We start from the raw sequence: 18,400 nt of genomic DNA on the forward strand, positions 1-18,400 counted from the left end.
GATCTTAGGCTGCAATTCCCCGCCAGCCGCTAGGTGGCGCTTCCGTTTTTTTTACGCGACGAATATGCAAATGCCGATTTCCGCCGATTCTGAAACGAACGCCCGTCGCTTTTTGTTACGTCGCTTGCGTTCGGCTTTTTCTGGCGTATAGTTACCCCTGCTATGTGAGGGGTATCCTATTTTAAAGTATGGCCGTCGTTACCGCGCCGAGTTTTTAATTTTTACGTTGTTTGCGTACGTCGATTCAGAAAAGCGCTGGACGCAAGTTACTTTCACGCCGAAACCAATGACGTCCTAGCAACGTCATTGGGAGCAATGCACGCCGGGAAAATTTGCGGACGGCGCATGCGCAGTTAAATCGGCGCGGTGACGCACCTGATTTAAATACTACACTCCCCCTAGCCGCGGAATTTGAATTCCGCCGGGGGATTTACGATCCGCCGGCGCAAGTTTCGAGGTAAGTGCTTTCTGAATACTGCACTAGCCTCTCAAACTTGCGCTGGCGGATCGTAAATCAGATAGATTACGCGGATCTAAAGATCCGCTAATCTATCTGAATCTACCCCAGGGTTCCTCCAGAGGTTGTTAGGGGCTCCTTGAGCAATAAGCAATTTCTGTCTCTCAGATAAGTTCGCACTGACACCAATGATCTTTTTAGCTATCTGTAAGGAGTAATTCTTCCCACAAGTGTAAGGAGCATTCTTCCCACTGACCATCGCACTAATGTATCATGAGTTGTAGATATTGTCATTTTTAGCAGGGGTTCCCTGAGCCTAGAAAGTGTGTTGAAAAGGTTGAGAAAGGTTTTTCTAACTATTTTAATAAATTAATTAATTTTAAACTTATTTTTTTTAGACTGTGACTATTTACTTTTAGGCTTATGTTACCCTTGCAATTCTGCTGCAAGTGGCCAGTAAGAGAATTGCTAGAAAATGAACACATAACTTCTTTGGAAACCTCATTCGAAAATGGGAAAATCAAAATTCAGCAGCTTAACGTACTGTAGCTGCTGACTTCTAAGAAACAGTCCATGTAGTCAAATGCTGTCTTCTACGTTCCTAGGGTTCCTGTTCCGTCACACAGCCATTCTGGCTTAGGGAACAATCTATTTGATGATCCAACTCCCTACTGCGCATTATTGAGACATAGCCTGCCATAAGACTAGTCTTGCTGCTCCTGTGATGTGTAACATTATCCCGGGAGGCTGAAGGCAGAAAAGAAGGGGTCAGGTTAAGAAAAAAACATCCTTGCCTAGGTGAGGAACAAGAAAATGGGGGTGGGTACCGCCAAAAATAAATGCTATCCATAATACATAATTTCTTACAGGCTGGGAGAGAGGAAAAGAAAGAAGGTAACTTTTTCCAGAAACTGGTCAGATTTTTACATTATACTTAATGGGGTAGATTCAGGTAGAATGGCTTATTTATCTGCGGGCGTAGCGTATCTCAGATACGCTACGCCGCTGTAACTTAGTGAGGCAGGTTCTGTATTCACCAAGAACCTGCGCCCTAAGTTACAGCGGCATAGCGTAAATCTGCTGGCGTAAGCGTGCCTAATTCAAATTGTGAAGAGGTGGGCGTGTTTTATGCAAATAAAACATGACCCCACGTAAATGAAGTTTTTGACTAACGGCGCATGCGCCGTCCGTTAAAGTAACCCATTGCGCATACTCCAAATTAACCCGCAAAAAGCCAATGCTTTCGACGTGAACGTAAATTACGCACAGCCCCATTCACGGACGACTTACGCAAACGACGTAAAATTTACAAAATTTGACGCGGGAACGACGTCCATACTTAACATAGGATACGCCTCATATAGCAGGGGTAACTTTAGGCCGGAAAAAGCTTAACGTAAACGACGTAAAAAAATGCGCCGGGCGGACGTACGTTTCTGAATCGGCGTATCTACCTAATTTGCATATTCATTGCGTAGATATACGGAAGCGCCACCTAGCGGCCAGCGTAAAATTGCAACTAAGATACGACGGCGTAAGAGACTTACGCCGGTCGGATCTTAGTCAAATCTATGCGTAACAGATTCTAAGAATCAGGCGCATAGATACGACGCCGCACACTCAGAGATACGACGGCGTATCTGGAGATACACCTTCGTATCTCATACCTGAATCTACCCCAATATCTTTACTTGTTATTTTATGCTCTGATAACTAAATAAAAAATAGAATGTTAAAAAAAAAAAAAAAAAGAAAGAAAGTAAGTAACTTTAATTTTTGGGTGAAGGTCTGCATTATGGCCCCTTGCCCACAGGGCCATCCCCCAAACGGACATCCTTCCCAGTGTTTTAGTGCACCAGAGAGAGACAGGTGTAGCACCAAGCCCTGCTGCCTGCAGGTGGTCAAAGCGTGAGGAAAGGAATGCCGATAATCGGCTTATGTTTAGCTCATGATCAGCTGTCATTGGACACAGCTGATCACAGGGTAAAGGGTCGCTGTGATTGGCCCTTTGCCCCAATCTGTGATCGCTGAGTCCAAAGCACTGATCGCTGATCACTTTAATTGTCATTCATTATATGTTTTTGATTTACATGATGTATATGTAACTTTTGAGGCCCTGCACGTTTATTTTGCACATTTCCACAAGGCACAGATATACTGCTTTTTTTTTACCAGGTTCATTTTTTCACAGCACAAATATAATATCACTTTGTACTAGGGTTGTCCAGATACCGATACCAGTATCGGTATCGGGACCGATACCGAGTATTTGCGCTAGTACTCGTACTCGCGCAAATACTCCCGATACCAAAATAGAATACTTTTTTTTTTTTTTTGTGACATCGAACACAAATTGGATGGCACCATTGGATGGCACTGATAGGTGGCACTGGCATTGATTGGGTGGCACTGATGAGATGCACTAATAAGCTGCCTCCCTGCACTGATGCACTAATGGGCACTGATCTGCACTGATAGCTGGCACTGGCTAGCTGCACGTTTGGGCACTGGCACCGATGAGCTGCACTGACAGTGATCACTCCTTCAATGATATGTAGTTTTCCAGTACCGTATGCTAAAAAACAGCCCCACACCATGATGTACCAGTTCTTCATAATTCTAAAGAAAATATCTTTGGTCTGTATTGTGGTTTGAAAACGGTCACATGACATTAAAAAAAAGTATCGGTATTCGGTATCGGCGACTACTTGAAAAAAAGTATCGGTACTTGTACTCGGTCCTAAAAAAGTGGTATCGGGACAACCCTACTTTGTACATAAACTTCAATGGGATGCCGTGCCTGTGATTTAAAAAAAAAAAAGTACGTACACCTTTTTAAAAATGCGGCCGCGGGGAAATCGCATGGTCTTTTTCACCATGCAATTTCTCTGCTGTTGCTGCACCCGCTCTGCAATTCTACATGCGTAGGGAGTTCCACTGTTTTCACTGTAGGTGGCTGCGGGTGTCGGGGGAATGGAGCTATCTATTTAAAAGTGGAATACCAGATGCAGAACAACTTTTGATAGCGAATAGGCAAATAAAAGAATAAAACCCACAAAGGAATAAAACCTTTCATCAATGTTTATGATTTTTTGTGTAACTGTCACAAAGCAGCCATTATATAGTATAGTGCTGAACTGTTGGCCCTTCCTGTATAGATGGAAATCTGCTTTCACAGTATGTTACATTTTTATACAATGGGACAGATTCAGAAAGAGATACGATGGCGTATCTCCTGATACGCCGTCGTATCTCTGAGTTCGGCCGGTCGTATCTATGCGACTGATTCAGAGAATCAGTTACGCATAGATATTCCTAAGATCCGACAGGTGTAATTGTCCTACACCGTCGGATCTTAGGCTGCAACTCCAGGCTGGCCTCTAGGTGGCGCTTCCGTATTTTTACGCGAGGAATATGCAAATGAGTAGTTACACCGATTCAGAAATGAACTACCGCCCGGCGCTTTTTTTTTTACGTCGTTTGCATTCGGCTTTTTCCGGCGTATAGTTACCCCTGGGTCTATGAGGCGCAGCCAATGTTAAGTATGGCTGTCGTTCCCGCGGCAAATTTTAAATTTTTACGTCGTTTGCGTAAGTCGATTCACAATTGAGCTTGGCATAAGTTACGCTCACGTCGCTTTCATTGACAAATAGCGATGTGATTTGGAACATGCGCACTGGGATTCTGTCGCGGCCGGCGCATGCGCAGTTCGTTCGGTGCGGGGATGCGCTTGATTTAAATTTTACACGCCCCCTACCCACGGAATTTTAATTCCGCCGGAGGATTTACGCTACGTCGGCTCAAATTTACAGGCAAGTGCTTTGTGAATAAAGCACTTGCCTGATAAACTTGCGCCTGCGTAACGTAAATGAGATATGTTACGCCAGCAGAAAGATCCGCTGATCTTTCTGAATCTGGCCCAATGTATCTAAATCCAAGAACAAAAATGTAACATATTGCAGCTTACCGATCCTTACAGGTGATGGATACATTTCTTTTTTCTTTCAAATATTTTTTATTGAGCATATGTCAAGTATAATAGTATGCAAACTGTGGGCAAAAACCCATATACAATACAGGATACATAAACCAATCATGTGCACATACAAAGGATATTTGCGCATTGAAGAGAACAAGCAGGCAACATAAGCTAAAAACATTCCAAATTGTAGTGTTGCAACAGAGTGTATCCATATGAACAAGAGGGGTGGGTATGAGGGGAAAGAGGAAGGGGCATAGGCTAGGTAGGAGAGGGGGGGGGTGAGAGCAATGCAAGAGCTTAATAATAGGAGTATGGCAAAGTGGGAGCATCAAGAACATCCAGTATATTCAAAAAGGAGGGGGTCAGTGAAACCATTTGTGAGTGTACCAGAGTCGCCACGGGTTCCAGAGGTCTAGCATTGTGGTGTATGTGTGTTTACCTCGAGCAAGGATGATCTCGTAGGAAGAGTGGGCCAGATTCACAAACAGCGGCGCAAATTAAGTTACTCAAAACTTATGTCATTTAAGTTACGGCGCCCTAATTTTGTGTCGTAAGTGCCGTATCCACAGCGCATTTGCGCCCAAAATTGCGCAAGCGTAACTTAAATCCCGAGGCGTAAGGCGGGGTTATTGCAAGTGGGAAGGAAGTGGGCGTGCTCCATTGTAATGAGCCGTGACCCCATGCAAATGAAGGGCCGGCCGTACTGCGCATGCGCGCACAAATCTGGACCTCACTGGGCATGTGCAGAACTTTGCTTGGCGCAATCAGTGAGATAGGTAAAAGGCCAAGCGTACTTAGTTTTAGAATCGCCCTGTGTATAAATAGCCCCAGACAAACACACTTCCCTTGCAAAAGTACATCCCTGTGTTCCCCTTTCCTAGAGCAAGTTGCTTCTGCTCTGTCGTCTGTTGGTGTGTGTTGGTGAGTTTAGTGTTAGATAAAAGTTTTGGAGGAGTAGTAGAGTGTAGTAGCTGTGTTTTTTTTTCTTAGTGTATTTTCTGTGTGTTTTTTCTGATTGTTTTTTTTCTGACTGTATTTTCTGTTTGTTTTTTCCGTGTTTGTTTTTGAATTTGTAGTAGCTGTCTGCTTGTGTGGTTTGATTTTTGTGTGTGTTTCTTCTGTGAGTATTTGTGTTTGTTTGTTGTGTGAGTATTTGTGTTTGTTTGTTGTGTTTGTTTTTTGTTGTTGCTGAGTGGTGGGTGTTATGGCACCGAAGCGCAGGAAGCTTAATTTTTCTACCACAGAGAAGCAGATACTTGCTCGGGCCATCACCCGATATGGGCGTTATTTGCATGGCCCTGAGAGCCGGAACACCACCCCGGCCAGGAAGAAGGAGATCATACAAAAAATTACGGATCAGATCAATGTGGCGGGGGGGGAGACGAGGACCCCCGGTGGGATTCAAAAGAAGATCAACGATCTTAAGAGCCTGGTCCAGGACAAGATGGCCAAAATACATGCGCATGCCACGGGCACTGGAGGAGGCCCACCCTGCTCCGTCAGGCTGACTGAGGAGGAATGGGCAGTGGCCCGTGTTTCCACCCACAGCAGGTGGTGGGCCTGCTTGGCTTTCAATCATATTCTCCTGTGAGGCCAGGTAATTTTAGGGTTTTTCTATCTGGTGATTAGCATGTGTGGGTGGGGGAAGGGAAGATGTGCCAAGTGTGTGGATCCTCCAACCTGTGAATGTTTTGTGTCCTCCACAGATGGCCAGGAGATTGCTGGGCCATCAGGCCAGGAGGTTGCTGGGCCATCAGGCCAGGAGGTTGCTGGGCCATCAGGTCAGGCTGCACCATCCCCAGGACAAGAGGCTGCAGAAGAGTCCCAAGAATGGCAGGAGTCCCCAGGGGAGGGGAGTGGCCACACCTCCCCTCATGAGGAGGTTGAGGGGGGGGAGGATGAGAGGGGGAGGCTGAGGAAGAAGATATGGAGATTGCCAGGGAAATCCTTTTGGCTACGGATGTGGTTCCCCCTGAGGCTACCCCTGAGGCTGGCAGCAGTCAGGCCACCATCAGGGGTAGCCCCTCCCACTCCTCCCCCAACAGGCCTCCACCCACAAGGGTCTCTCTCTCCCCTCCTCCCAGGCCACAAGACTCAGCTGCAGGCAGGATGGCGACCCATGAGACCAGGGGGGTGGCCGAGTGTCTGCCGGCCAGTCTGCAGAGGGACAATGCCCGGCAGACCCGCCATCTGGGTCAGATCAAACAGACTCTGACCCAGATAGAGAACAGCCTGGGTTCAATTAAGGAGTCACTCTCTGATGTGGCCACAAACTCCTTGGCGGTCATCACATGCTTGTGTGACCTGCAGACCGCCACAACAGGCGTGGCCCAGGAGGTGAGTGCCCTGACCCAGGCTGTCCAGGACAATACCCGGGCTGTCCAGGCCAATACGGCTGCCCTCACTCTCAGTCTGACCAGGATAGCAGTGGCCTTGGAGGGCAGGCCAGCAAGAGGACAGTCACCAGGGGAGGCTCCTCCTTCCCCTGCTCACCCCCCCAGGAGGCTCCTCCTTCCCCTGCTCACCCCCCCCCAGGAGTCTCCCCTGGTGGGACGTGGCCGTGCCTGTGGCCGGCCCAGGCGTAGCTTACGCCGCCGCCGTAAATTTTTGGGGGTACTTTTGATTTTTGATTTTTATTATTTTTTTTAGTATACTGTGCTTATGATTTGTTTAACCACTTCCCGACCGCCGCATGTAGATATACGTCGGCAGAATGGCACGGACAGGCACATCAACGTACCTGTACGTGCCTGCCTAGACGTGGGTCGGGGGTCCGATCGGGACCCCCCCGCTACACGCAGCGGTCGGGTTCCCGCGGGGAGCGATCCGGGACGACGTCGCGGCTATTTTATATCTTGTTTATAGCTTTTATATCTTGTTTATAGCTTGTTTATAGCCGCTCCGTCGCGATCGCTCCCCGGAGCTGAAGAACGGGGAGAGCCGTATGTAAACACGACTTCCCCATGCTTCACTATGGCGCTGCATCGATCGAGTGATCCCCTTTATAGGGGAGACTCGATCGATGACGTCATTCCTACAGCCACACCCCCCTACAGTTGTAAACACACACTAAGTGTACACTAAATCCTACAGCGCCACCTGTGGTTAACTCCCAAACTGCAACTGTCATTTTCACAATAAAGAATGCAATTTAAATGCATTTTTTGCTGTGAAAATGACAATGGTCCCAAAAATGTGTCAAAATTGTCCGAAGTGTCCGCCATAATGTCGCAGTCATGGAAAAAATCGCTGATCGCCGCCATTAGTAGTAAAAAAAAAAAATTAATAAAAATGCAATAAAACTATCCCCTATTTTGTAAACGCTATAAATTTTGCGCAAACCAATCGATAAATGCTTATTGCGATTTTTTTTACCAAAAATAGGTAGAAGAATACGTATCGGCCTAAACTGAGGAAAAAAAAATGTTATATATGTTTTTGGGGGATATTTATTATAGCAAAAAGTAAAAAATATTGAATTTTTTTCAAAATTGTTGCTCTATTTTTGTTTATAGCGCAAAAAATAAAAACCGCAGAGGTGATCAAATACCACCAAAAGAAAGCTCTATTTGTGGGGAAAAAAGGACGCCAATTTTGTTTGGGAGCCACGTCGCACGACCGCGCAATTGTCTGTTAAAGCGACACAGTCCCGAACTGTAAAAACACCTTGGGTCTTTAGGTAGCATATTGGTCCGGGGCTTAAGTGGTTATTGTGTGTGAATGATGTGTGAATGTGGGGGTGGCATTCCTGAGTAAATAAGGGTGTCACCCTCAGTTTTGGTGGAGTAGGGATCCCCAGGACCAGGGAGAAGTGATCCCAGGTCCGTGTGAAAGGTGTATGAATGCACAGTGACATAATTGGAGCCGTGGCGTGGCGTTACTGCTCCCAAGTACCATTGGGGGTACTTGGATCTAATCCAATTAGATGTGCATGTGATGTGTCTGTGCTAGGGACCACAGTGGGTGTGCATTCATGCATTCTCATTGTGCCATGAATAATGTGTGTGTTTACTGTGCAAAGATGCATTCTGCGAGGCGTCTCCTGACTGCTGTTCCCTCAGAAGAGGGGGTACCCTCGGTTACTAAAGTCACTAGTATAGCTATGCGCATGGATGCCCCTGGCATGTTGGCATACAGATTGTTGTCCTGCAAGTGTGTGTGCTCAGCTCTTCCTTAATGGTGTTGCTTTAGCTGACCTTTACACGGCTGGTGTAAAATTAGGGCACCTTTTATAAAAGTGTAATTTTACACCATGAAACTAACAGAAGCGCACAGGGCGTAATCTACGCCGCACACACTTAATTTTGTAGATCGCCTTATCTCCCTCATTTGCATCTTTGCCTATCAAAACAGCGGTGTGTCTAGCGTATTTTGCGTGCGAGGAAGCACCGGTGTAATTCTTTTAGGTAGGACGGAAAAAAATGGATTTCAGGCGTATCTCGTTTTGAGGATACGGCGCAAAGATACGCGCGGCACATTTTTCAATTACGCCGCGCATCTCGATTTAAGTCGGCGCATCTGCTTTGTGAATCTGGCCCAGTGGGTTTGGATCAAGTTCACTACTTCAGCTAACGTGGGGGTGTCTACAGATTTTCAGCGCCTAGTAATTAAGAGTCGAGTCGCTAACAGAATGTGTGAAGTCACTAGTTGTAGGGGAGGTGGTATGTCATCGATGGTCAGATTGAGAATAGCTAGTTGGGGGGTCAGTGAAATAGGGAGTCCTAGCACTCCTTGAAGCATCGATTCCACCGCCACCCACAGTTTCTTAAGATGTGGGCAGGACCAGAAAATGTGCAGGAGAGTGCCTGTGGTGTTACAATTTCTCCAGCAGTTAGGAGAGGTATGAGGTTGGAATTTGACTAACCTAGAAGGTGTCAGATACCATCTCATCATCAGTTTTTTGCGAGAGTTCCCAGAGAGAAGTACAGGAGGTGCATTTGTAAGTGGATTTGATCGCTACTAGCCATTGTTGGTCTGAGAATTGGGTAAGTAAATCCGATTCCCAGTTAGTGAGAGGTTTTGATGTTTGGAAACATGTCTTTTCTTGTAGGATATTATATATTAGAGAGATACCTTTTACGGATGGACTTTTAGCGAAGAAAAATCGCCATAGGTTTGCCGGCAGGGAGCTGTCTAGGGAAGGGTTCGCCAGAAGACAGTGTTGAATTCTATAGTAAGTAAAATAGTCTGAGATGGGTGCATGAAATGTCTTTTGAATTTGAGAGAAGGGTGTGCTAGCCACTAGGGGGGGGCAAGTCATGAATGTGGTCAACATTGTCAGAAAGCCAGTTAGGGATGTTCAAGTCAGGGGTAAGGAGTTTCAGCGTCTCTAAAGGCATGGGTACAGGTTTGGTCGGGAGTAACCCATACCCCCAGCAGACCTATGTTTGACCGTCTTAGCCCGGCTACACCTAGGTTTTTTACCCTGCCAGACGTTATGTCCCAGGATAGATTGTAAAGACTTGAGATAAGTTCGGGAGGGGTATAGGAAGGGTCCGAAAAATTTAAAGTATTCTGGGTAGTATTATCATTTTGAAAGCCGCAAGCCTGCCTGTCCAGGAAAATTTGTGTTTGGAAATTTTTGATGTTTCTCGGATAAGCATTTGTTTGGCCTCAGTGTAGTTGCTGGAGAATAGACTTTTTGTGGATTTGGTTAGGGTGATACCCAAATATGTTATTCCGGAGTCCGCCCATGGGTACGGAAATTTGTGTCTAAGTAGATTACTGGTAATGGCGTCAAGGCCCAAGTCTAAAATGTAGGATTTCTGTTCATTCACTTTATAATAAGACACGTTACCGAATCTCTGCAATAGCATTTGCACTGAGGTCAGGGACAGGGTGGGGTCTGTCAGCATGATTATCATGTCGTCCGAAAATAGGCTTGATACATTTCTTTTTTTATAAACTAAGAACCTGTTCAGTTCGGCTTGCAGTTGTGGTCCTATTGACTTCAACAGGCAGTATTTGATGTAACTGCAGCATGTGTAAGGTCCTGTTTAGCTGCAGGTTATGTTTAGGTAGGTGGCTGGGCATGAGGAGGTAAAGCTTTGGCTCAATTGTCTACTTTTACTACCACCTTGCTGCTGATGTAAATAAAAGCTAAAGCAAGTAGCAGGTAGCCACATTCTCCAGTAATATGATAATCCTCAAAGCGGCTATTTAGTACCCCCCTAACAAAAATATACAAATACTGTAGCTGCTGACTTTTACTAAAGGGACACTTACTTGTCAAGGGATCCAGCGCTGTCCTTACCCGAGTTGGTTCTTCGCCAATCTTAGGGTCCCCGGCAGTGGCAGCTCGTCCATTAAGGGTGCACGGGTGCCGCCCCCTCCATCACGCCACCCCCCTCTATGACTAATGGATAGATTCATTCATTGTATGAATCTATCCATGGCTGTCGCCACCCCCTAATCAGGCGTCCGGACCCTTTTCGGACACCGGGTGCCTGAATTACAGCGGCGGGGTGTATTTTTGAAGCACCTGATTAAAATCATAGGCTTCAAAAAAGGTGAATTCGGAGTGCAAAGCATTGCGCTCAGAGTCCTCCCAAGTGTGTTAGAAAAGCGAATATTCGCTTTTCTAACACTGAACCACCTCTCTACCAATCAGGTAGCGCGGGTCTGATACCTGTCACCTGATTGGCTGAAAGGATAGGCGCAGCTATTGGAGGAGGGGAGGAGACGCATAGAGGACACAGCTCGCCGCTGCAAGGTCCCACAGCTCGCCGCTGTCACCCGCTGCCTGACCCGCCACCGAGATAGGGAAAGTGCGGGGCAGACAGTGAGCCGGTGGGGGAAGTCACAGTGGTAGTTTTTGATGGGCAGTGGTGGCATTTGATGGGCATAGTGGTAGAATTTGATAAGCACAGTAGCAACATTTGATGGGGCACAGTGGCTGTGTTTGATGGCCACAGTGGCTGCATTTGATGATTCATTGGCTGTGTTTGATGGGCACAGTAGCTGCGTTTGATGGGCACAGTGGCTGCGTTTGATTCAGTGGCTGCGTTTGATGGGCACAGTGGCTGTGTTTGATGTACACAGTGGCTACGATTAAAAGGGCACAGTGTCTGAGTTTAATGGGCACAGTGGCTGCATTTAATGGGCACAGTGGCTGTGTTTGATGGGCACAGCGGCTGCATTTAATGGGCACAGTGGCTGCATTTGATGGGCAGAGTGGCTGCGTTTGATGGGCACAGTGGCTGCGTTTGATGGGCACAGTGGCTGCGTTTGATGGGCACAGTGGCTGCGTTTGATTCAGTGGCTGCATTTGATGGGCACAGTGGCTGCGATTGATGGGCACAGTGGCTGCGATTGATGGGCACAGTGGCTGCATTTGATGGCACAGTGGCTGCTTTTGATGACACAGTGACTGTGTTTAATGGGCACAGTGGCTGTGTTTGATGGGCACAGCGGCTGCATTTGATGGGCACAGTGGCTGCATTTGATGGGCACAGTGGCTGCATTTGATGTGCACAGTGGCTGCGTTTGATGGCATAGTGGCTGCAATTGATGGGCACAGTGGGGCTGCAATTGGTGTTTTTTTTTCAGAAATAAAAAAAAAATCAAATTTTGAGCACCAGCCGCCACTGGTCCCCGGCATTGCCATACGCAGTGGGAAGGCGCCTGTGAAGCCACAAGGAGTCACAATCGGCTTCCCACTGCTGTGTGAATGGTCTTCTGGAACCTGTGACGTGTCCCAAAACACTGTGGGCAGGGAGGAGAGAGTTGAACTTCTGCTTGGATCGCCTGCCAATCCAGGAAGAGGTGGAAGCAGGTTACCCATCAAAAGCAGGTACCTGCTCCCAAAAAAATTGAATATCCAAATATTGGAAAGGAGGGCGGGAGGAAGTAGAAAAGCGGAACTTCCCCTTTTGGGTGAAGTTCCACTTTAACCAGAAAAATCCCACCTCAAAGTTTATTATACACTGATGGAAATTCCGCTAGTCCCTCTGCCTGCAGCCTGTCACACTCTATGACAGCCGCTGTGTCTGGATGGGGCTGGACGGTGCACCCAGCATTATTTACACTGAGCCCTGGTTCACACTGGGTACGATTTGGAACGATTTGAGATGCGATTTGACATGTCAAATCGCATCTCAAATCGGCGGCAATTGTCGGCAATGGCACTGTCCTAATCAGTGCGACGCCGCATCTGCGATTTCAAAAAGTAGTTCCTGTACTACTTTTTGCGATTTCGGGCCGCGATTTACATTAAATTGCGGCCGAAATCGCGGCAAAATCGCGGCCGCGAAATCGCGGTAAAATCGCGCATTTTACCGCGATTTTGAATTCTCAGCAGTGTGAACCTAGGCTAAGGGCAGTATGCACCCAGGGATGAATGCTCAGAATGCAGACAGTCTGGCCGGGATTCAGAAAGGACTTACGTCGACGTATCTCCAGATACGCCGTCGTAAGTCCAAATGTGCGCCGTCGTATCTATACGCTTATTCAGGAAAGCAGATACGCCTGAATTTTGGCAAGATACGACCGACGTAAGTCTCCTACGCCGTCGTATCTTGGGTGCATATTTCCACTGGCCGCTAGGGGCGCTTCCGTTGATTTACATGTCGAATATGTAAATGAGCTAGATATGCCGATTCACGAACGTACTTGCGCCCGTCGCAGTAAGCTACGCCGTTTACGTAAGGCGTACGTCCGGCGTAAGTTTACCCCTCATAAAGCAGGGGTAAGTCATGTTAAGGTATGGACGTCGGAAACGTCGTCGTATGTTACGTCGTTTACGTAAGTCGTACATGAATGGGGCTGGGCGTAGGTTATGTTCACGTCGCATGAATGGACCCGGCGTATCTTAGGGAGTAAATTTGACGTGATTCTGAGCATGCGCCGTTCGTTCGGCCATGCATTTACATGGGGTCACGCTTCATTATAATACAACACGCCCATTGCCTTGCTACTTTGAATTAGGCGGGCTTACGCCGGCCCATTTACGTTACGCCGGCGTAAATATGGGAGCAAGTGCTTTGTGAATACTCGGCTTGCCTCTCAATGTTACGTCGGCGTAGCGCATATGAGATCTAAAGATGCGCCGATCTCTCTGAATCCCGGCCTCTGTGTTCTGGGCGTCCGTCTCTAAGTACCACGAGATGCTCCATCCAGTCCCAGCAACTGTGGGCATCTCATAGAGTTTGATAGGCAGAGGGGCTGTGCACCATTAATACACACACGTTATGTTGAATAATAACAACTCCCTCTCTTCCATTCATTTCTATGGACTGCCAAAGTAACAAAAAATTTCCAATAATCGGACATGCCCCAGTGTTTCCAGTGTAGCACACCACCACACCCAGTACTCAGGCGTCTCAAACTGGCGGCCCTCCAGCTGTTGCAAAACTACAAGTCCAATGAGGCATTGCAAGAATGATAGTTACCAGCATGACTCCCACAGGCAGAGGCATGATGGGACTTGTAGTTTTACAACAGCTGGAGGGCCACCAGTTTGAGACCCTTGCAGTGAGTACATGAAAGGTGTGTTGCCGTGCCATTGAAAATGAACGCATGTAAGTTGGAAGACACTGGTTTATATTATCTATCCCAAGATACATTTACATACCTCCGCTCCCAACATTCTGAGATGGGAATGAGGGACACCTACTATCAAACGTATGTAGGCATAGGACACGCCCCCTGTCACACCCCCTTAAAGGAGAATTAACCCAAATAAAAGGTTAATTAAATCCACAAGGACCTTTTTTACCATAACTTTTCCTTTATATTGGCTTTTAAAATGTACAAATGAAGCAATTTAGAATTGGGATAAAAAGTTTAGCACTGGGAAACACCTTTTGAAAGCTAAAAAGTGCATTTTATATAAAACTATATAGATCAGATCAAAATGAGGGGGGAAGAGGGACAGAGGGACGTTGCTCCAAATCCGGGACAGTACCTCAAAATCAGGGACAGTCCCTAAAAATCAGGGACGGTTGGGAGCTAAGCATTTATTCATTGCCTGTAGCTTAACATATCTCCCTCTTACGCAACCCTGGTTTTTGGCATGGCTGAAATAGTCAATATTTTATTCTATAATTCAAAATAAATGAAAAAGATTCAATAAATTCATTAAAAGAGCCCCTCAAACACCAACTTTCAATTTCAGTGTTAGGCTTTTTAACTTATTGTGACAGAAAGCGAATGTGTCCACAACTACTTATTTCAATAAAGTTTATTTTAAATTATAAAAAAAACAAAAGACAGACGTCTACACAAGCCTCTTGCGCAGGCGCGATACTTAGGCCACATATAAAGACGCCTGTGTCTGGTCGGCCATGTTACATACTGGCAGTTTAAAATGTTTTTCACAAGCGAGATAAAGTTACAAGCAGCCCTCGGCGGCTTATTATACACGTTCACGCTTATACTTTTTGCAGTGATCATTGACATTTGATTCCGGGGGACTTCACTCCCTAACACAGCACTGAGCTGAGTCCACGTCAGCAGTTGAGCAAAGTCACGTGACCGGACCCACTCCCTGCAGGCCCCAGCCTTTCTGTTCGTAGACGTCTACCTTCCAAGCGGCTCTGCCCGGAAGGCGGAACATCACGTGATCTCAGCTCTTGTTCCCATTGGGGAAGGTGCCCCGTACTGTCCAATCAGTACAAGGCGGTGTTGCCATGCGCTTTGCCCTGTAGGCAGGGCTGCCTGGCAGGCGTCGCGGGTCTCCCCTTCCCCTGGATGTGGTCCGGAGTGATGACGTTGCGAAGTTAGGCCCTGGGCGGAGCCGGCTTTTCTCCAGTCGTTCTCCCCTCCCCGGCTCTCATTCTCGGCTGCTGACACTCGCAGGAGTTCCCGGGGCCGGGCAGGAAGGAAGGCTGCTCATTATCCCCTCACCATGGTGTCCGGCTGGCAGGAGGCGGCGGCCCAGCATGCCGAGGAGGTGTCGGCCCGTCTGAGGCAACTGCTGACCTCGGGCCTGGGCCTCCTCCGCACCGAGCTGGGAGTGGAGCTCGGCCTGCAGCCCCAACTCTACCCGTCCTGGGTGTTCCTGGCCGTGCCGGCCTTCCTGGCTCTGCTTCTCCTCCTCCTACTGCTACACTGCGCCTCCTCATCCCGGGGCTCCCCCACCAGGAGAGCGGCAACAGCGGAGGACACCGAGCCGGCCCTCCACATCACCAAGGCCGCCCCTCTCACCACCAAGCCCGGACGGCTGGAGGAGGCCAAGAAGAAGAGCAAGAAGAAGGCGGCCGACAAGGCCAAGGTGAGTGAGGGCAATGTGTACACCTACATCACCCGATCTGTACCCTTACATCACCCGAGCTGTGCCCCTAAATCACCCGAGCTGTACATCACCCGAGCTGTGCCCCTAAATCACCCGAGCTGAGCCCCTAAATCACCCGAGCTGTACATCACCCGAGCTGTGCCCCTAAATCACCCGATCTGTACCCCTAAATCACCCGAGCTGTACATCACCCGATCTGTACCCCTAAATCACCCGAGCTGTACATCACCCGATCTGTACCCCTAAATCACCCGAGCTGTACATCACCCGAGCTGAGCCCCCTACATCGCCCCGAGCTGTACATCACCTGAGCTGTGCCCCTAAATCACCTGATCTGTACATCACCCGAGCTAAACCCCTAAATCACCCGAGCTGAGCCCCTAAATCACCCGAGCTGTACCCCCTACATCGCCCCGAGCTGTACATCACCTGAGCTGAGCCCCTAAATCACCCGATCTGTACATCACCCGAGCTAAACCCCTAAATCACCCGATCTGTACATCACCCGAGCTGAGCCCCTAAATCACCCGAGCTGTACCCCCTACATCGCCCCGAGCTGTACATCACCTGAGCCCCTAAATCACCCGATCTGTACATCACCCGAGCTGTGCCCCTACATCACCCAAGCTGTGCCCCCCCTACATCGCCCTGAGCTGTGCCCCCCTACATCGCCCCGAGCTGTGCCCCCCTACATCGCCCCGAGCTGTGACTCCCCCCCCCCCCCCCCCCATCGCCCCGAGCTGTGCCCGACAGACCCTTCTATTACACAGGTGGGGGGAAAGCTAAAGTACATTGTACCGTGTGTGGTGATCAACCTCCATCTGTTATTGAACTACAAGTCCCATCATACCTCTGCCTGAGGGAGTCGTGCTTGTAACTGTCAGTGGCTTGCAATGCATCATGGGACTCGTAGTTCTGCAACAGCACAGGTTGGGCACCCGTGTCTTAGCTAGTTGTGGTCATATTTTAGTAGATTGTACAATCAGACTGTATAATCAATGGTCTGCATAAAGCCGGCCATGCACTGTACAATTTCATTGTACAATCGGCTTCATGGAGAACTGTCACCTGATCCCTCGAGGTGATCTACTTCCCATCTGGACCCGTACATTACACCGATGTGGGGAGATCTACAGATACTCCTCCATTAGGACTCATTTACACAAGCAGCTGGGGGGGGGCAGTACAAAGTGGCAAGTGCGTCCTCTAAGGCTGGGCTCACACTGGGGTTGCCACATCATCCCTTTAATCCAGAGCACATTATAATTAGAGGTTCTGTGGCTGATCAAGGTGGTAATTAAACTCAGTGCCTTATCTGCAATAAATCAGCCTCAGTGTCCTGGATTAAAGGGATGATGTGGCAACCCTAGTTCACACTGGTGTGTTAGATGTTGCATGTGATTTGCACCGCACTGCTGTGATGTCTGTGAGATGTGAATGCAGCCATACAAACTGGATGAATTCACATTCGCACCAGGACGGTGCAGGACCCGATTCCAGTGCAGACCAAAAAACAGGATCACATGGATGTTCATACTAATCTGATTCCTGCACCATTTGACAGTTTGCACTGTGATCTGATCTGGGGGTGTCCTCAACTTTCTATTGACACCCGCAGCAGTTTGCATAGGGCAGCGCGAACCGCCAGCGAGTTCTGTGATGCTGCAACCTGCACTGGAATCACACTAGTGTGAACTGAGTCTTAAGAGCTGAATATCCAGTAGTATTGGCCGGTTCTATAGAAACTTCGGCACCTGTGAACCTCAGTCCGACTTCTGCCCAATGTCCGACTTCTGTCGAAGGGGCATGACTGAAAAACGTCTGCCACATAAGCACTTTCAGCCAATGGCAGAGAGCACTGACCGAAGTGGCCCCCACCCCCGTCAGAACACAACTCAGCAGGGGAGATCAATGTACTGACATCAGATTGTTAGTAAAGTGCTTCAGTTTTTTTGTTCAGTCTGCTGGGCTGAACAAATAAGAAAAATGAATAGTGTGTACCAGCCTAGGGTTAAGGTATGTTTACACTAGTGGCGATAGAGGGCAGTAAAAGTAACTGGTTAAACCATAATCTTTACCCCCCTAGCAGCATAGGCAGCAGCTGGAGGTGTACATGTGCCATGGCTCTGGTGCTTTACTTCAAGTGGTTCTAAAGTCTGGAGGTTTTTTACCTTCATACATTCTATTCATGAAGGTAAACTTTATATGTGATTCTCCCCTAATACATAGCTGATCCTCTCCCCCCGAACCAGCGATGTGCATGAGATTGTCTGCTCTCTTGGGACTCTTCCTCCTTATTGGCACCCGCTGCCGTCAGTCACAGCCGTTGAGCCAATGGAGGGGGGGGGGGGGCTGAGCGGGACTCCTATGTCTGAATGGACTCGCAGAGCAGCGACTCGAGGGCATGCCTGCTTGGGTGCCCGCATTGCAAGCTGCTTGCTTTGGGGGAACTTTACAAGAGGGACGGGGCCAGGAGTGCTGGCGAGGGTCCCGAGAAGAGGAGGAAAGGGTCTGCTTTGTGCAATACTTTTGCACAGAGCAGATAATTATAACATGTTTGTTTAAAAAAAAAAAAAAAAAATTTTGCCTTTAGCCCAGGTTCACACTCCGCAGGAATGAAATCGTGAATTCAGCTAAACTCGCATGATTTCATTCCTGCATGTCAGTCCCGACTTCGGGGGGCGATTTCTGAGACATCTGAGCGGGTTTCTGCATAGATGTCTATTAA

General features: G+C 48.1%; 1 protein-coding gene across 1 annotated transcript in view; it reads left to right on the forward strand.

The window, feature by feature from the left end:
* Nucleotides 1–15,075: 15,075 nt before the first annotated feature.
* MTDH (metadherin) overlaps nt 15,076–18,400 on the forward strand; it is a 41,888-nt gene continuing 38,563 nt past the window's right edge. Inside the window, exon 1 of the mRNA XM_040354752.1 lies at nt 15,076–15,651. Within this exon, the coding sequence (XP_040210686.1) occupies nt 15,286–15,651 (366 nt within the window). The 5' untranslated portion in view covers nt 15,076–15,285. The remainder of the gene's footprint in view (nt 15,652–18,400) is intronic.

This window comes from Rana temporaria, chromosome 5 (assembly GCF_905171775.1).
Source record: "Rana temporaria chromosome 5, aRanTem1.1, whole genome shotgun sequence".
NCBI lineage: Eukaryota > Metazoa > Chordata > Amphibia > Anura > Ranidae > Rana > Rana temporaria.